Raw genomic sequence first — 2,509 nt, 5'->3', positions numbered from 1 at the left:
CGTCCCCCTCCTCCTCCTCCTCTTCCTCCTCCTCCTCTTTCTGCTCCTCCTCTTCCTGCTCCTCCTCCTCAGGCCACCCAGGGTCCCTGCAGTGCTCCTAAACCCGGCATGTTGGACTTTGTCAACAAGGTGAAGTGGGAGGCGTGGAAGTCTCTGGGCTCCATCTCTCAGGTACGGCTCCACCTGTGTCGTCATGGTGACTCTGCTCGCTCTCTAGGAGGAGGAGGAGGGGCGGGTGAGGGGGGGAGGGGGAGGAGGAGGAGGAGGAGGGGGGTGATGGGGGTTAGGAGGAGGGGGAGGGGGAGGCGGAGGAGGGGGAGGGGGCGTTTGGGGAGGGAGGAGGTTGAGGGGGAGGAGCGAGGAGGGGGGAGGGGGGAGGAAGAGGAGGAGGAGGAGGAGGAGGAGGGCGTGAGAAGAAATGTTAATAAAACAAACACACACACCGACACACACACACACAACCCACACTGCAGCAGCCACCATCTTGTGTCTCTCTTGTCTCAGCTGTGCACTTCGGGTCCTTTGGACCCAGAACGTCTCTCTGAGGACTGAGACGTGAAGGACGCTGTGCTGCCAGTCCAAACTCAGGGTGCGAGCTTCAGGAGCCTCACCTGCTTGCAACAGAGCGTAGATCTTCAGTTTTTTGACCTCGTTGCCCGGGTCGCTCTTCAGCGTCTGACGTTTTGTTCTTAGCCCTCTGCCCTCGAAGCTGCTCCACGTCGCACCTGCACACACACCGACACCACCCAGACCACACACACAGACAACCACACACACACACACACACAGACCACACACACAACCACACACACACGCTGATCACATCTCAGCTGATCACCACTCAGTGATCACATCTCAGCTGATCACATCTCAGCTGATCACATCTCAGCGGTCCGCTGTGATTGATTTAAATGTAACTAAAGATAATTCACAGTTTACAAAACGCCTCGTGTTCTCTGCCCACTAACCCGTCATCGCAGCAGCCGTGGTGGCTGTGGAGCTTCAGCCGGTCGAGACGACGCCTGAGCAGGCTGCCAGTACCAGAGGAAGAAGAAGCCTCACGCCGTGCTGTCACAGGTCACATGGTAAGCTGCACGTTTCTCAAGCTGCTATAAGGATACGCTCCCTCAGAGCTGCCTACAAACTACGCCAAGGCAAGCTCGTCCAGGAAGTTACTCTGGACGTAAATCCATGACGTTCACACTTTGTTGAGGAGAGCGGAGCGATTCAGCGTTCACGGAATAGACTTGGGTTATCATCATTATTATTTAGCGTTATCATCATTAGTATTGTTATAATCATCATTGTTGGTTATTTCATCACTGTTGTGGGTTCGCCCAGCAGCAGGGGGGTGGATATGCATGGATTATGTATCAGCATTATGGTTGGGGTTTTTGGTGGAGCAGCAGGATTATTGTGGGGGTTGTTGAGCAGCATGATTATGGTGGTTTCATGAGCAGCATCATGGGGGTGGGGGTGAGCAGCAGCATTGTGGGGTTAGTAATCATGAGTGTTGTGTATGAGCATCATTGTTGTGTTGTTTATCTCGCCGCTCCTTCGCTCATTTCTCGCTTCAGAGCCGTCGCAGTCTCGCATCATGTGTGTCTTTCTTATCAGTCCTTATTGTCTTTTGTTGTTGTTATCATCATCATGTTGTGTATTATCATCTATTGGTGTTGCCTTGTGGAGTAGCATCAGTGTTGGTGTTGTTGTGTATTATAATCCCTCATCCTTGTTGTTGTTTATTATCATAATTATTATTGGTTGTTGTTGTTTATCATCATCATTATGATTTTGTTGTTGCTCGTTATTATCATTATTGTTGTTGTTGTTTATCATCATCATTCTTGTTGTGTGCCCTATTATCATCATGTGTTGTTTAGAGCATCACCATTGTTGCTTGTGCTTTATCATCATCATGGTTGTTTATTTATCCATTATTATTTGTGCTGTATTTATCCTCAGTGCTTGGTCGTTTGTTTTATCATCTCATTGTTATTATCATCATTATTGTTGTTGTTGTTTATCAGCAGCATGGTGTTGAGGAGCATCATTGTTGTTGGTGTTTTATTATCACATCAGCATTCTGTTGGTGTTTTTATCATCATGATTATTGGTGTGTTTTATCATCACTCATCATCCAGTTTGGGGTTGGGTACGTATCATCATCATGGTGGCGTGTGTTATCTGCATCAGCATTGTCGGTGTTATTGTCTTATTCCTATTATTTATTTGGTGATGCACATCATTATTGTTGTGGTTTGTTATCATCATCATTATTGTGGTTGATTTGCTGGCTATAATTCCTTATTATGGTTGTATTATCATCATCATTGTTGTGGGTTGTGGGCTTTAGCATCATCATTGTTGTGTTTATGGAGTCAGGTTATGTGTTGCTTTTATTTATTCATCATTGTTGTGGTTGGGTTTTTATCATCATCATTGTTGTTTATTATCATCATTATTGTTGTTTGTGTTATCATCATCATTGTTGTCTTTATTATCATCA

The 2,509-nt window shown here is 46.7% G+C and overlaps 1 protein-coding gene across 3 annotated transcripts in view; it reads left to right on the top strand.

Annotated features, from left to right (window-relative positions):
• LOC104934795 (enoyl-CoA delta isomerase 2, mitochondrial) overlaps positions 1 to 2,509 on the top strand; it is a 41,280-nt gene that overhangs the window by 33,512 nt on the left and 5,259 nt on the right. For all 3 annotated transcript variants that reach the window (XM_027276566.1, XM_027276565.1, XM_027276568.1), the window contains one exon: positions 70 to 171. In XM_027276566.1, the coding sequence (XP_027132367.1) occupies positions 70 to 171 (102 nt within the window). The remainder of the gene's footprint in view (positions 1 to 69; positions 172 to 2,509) is intronic.

The sequence above is a fragment of the Larimichthys crocea genome, unplaced genomic scaffold, assembly GCF_000972845.2.
Source record: "Larimichthys crocea isolate SSNF unplaced genomic scaffold, L_crocea_2.0 scaffold451, whole genome shotgun sequence".
NCBI lineage: Eukaryota > Metazoa > Chordata > Actinopteri > Sciaenidae > Larimichthys > Larimichthys crocea.
This window is presented reverse-complemented; position numbering and strand designations above follow the sequence as displayed.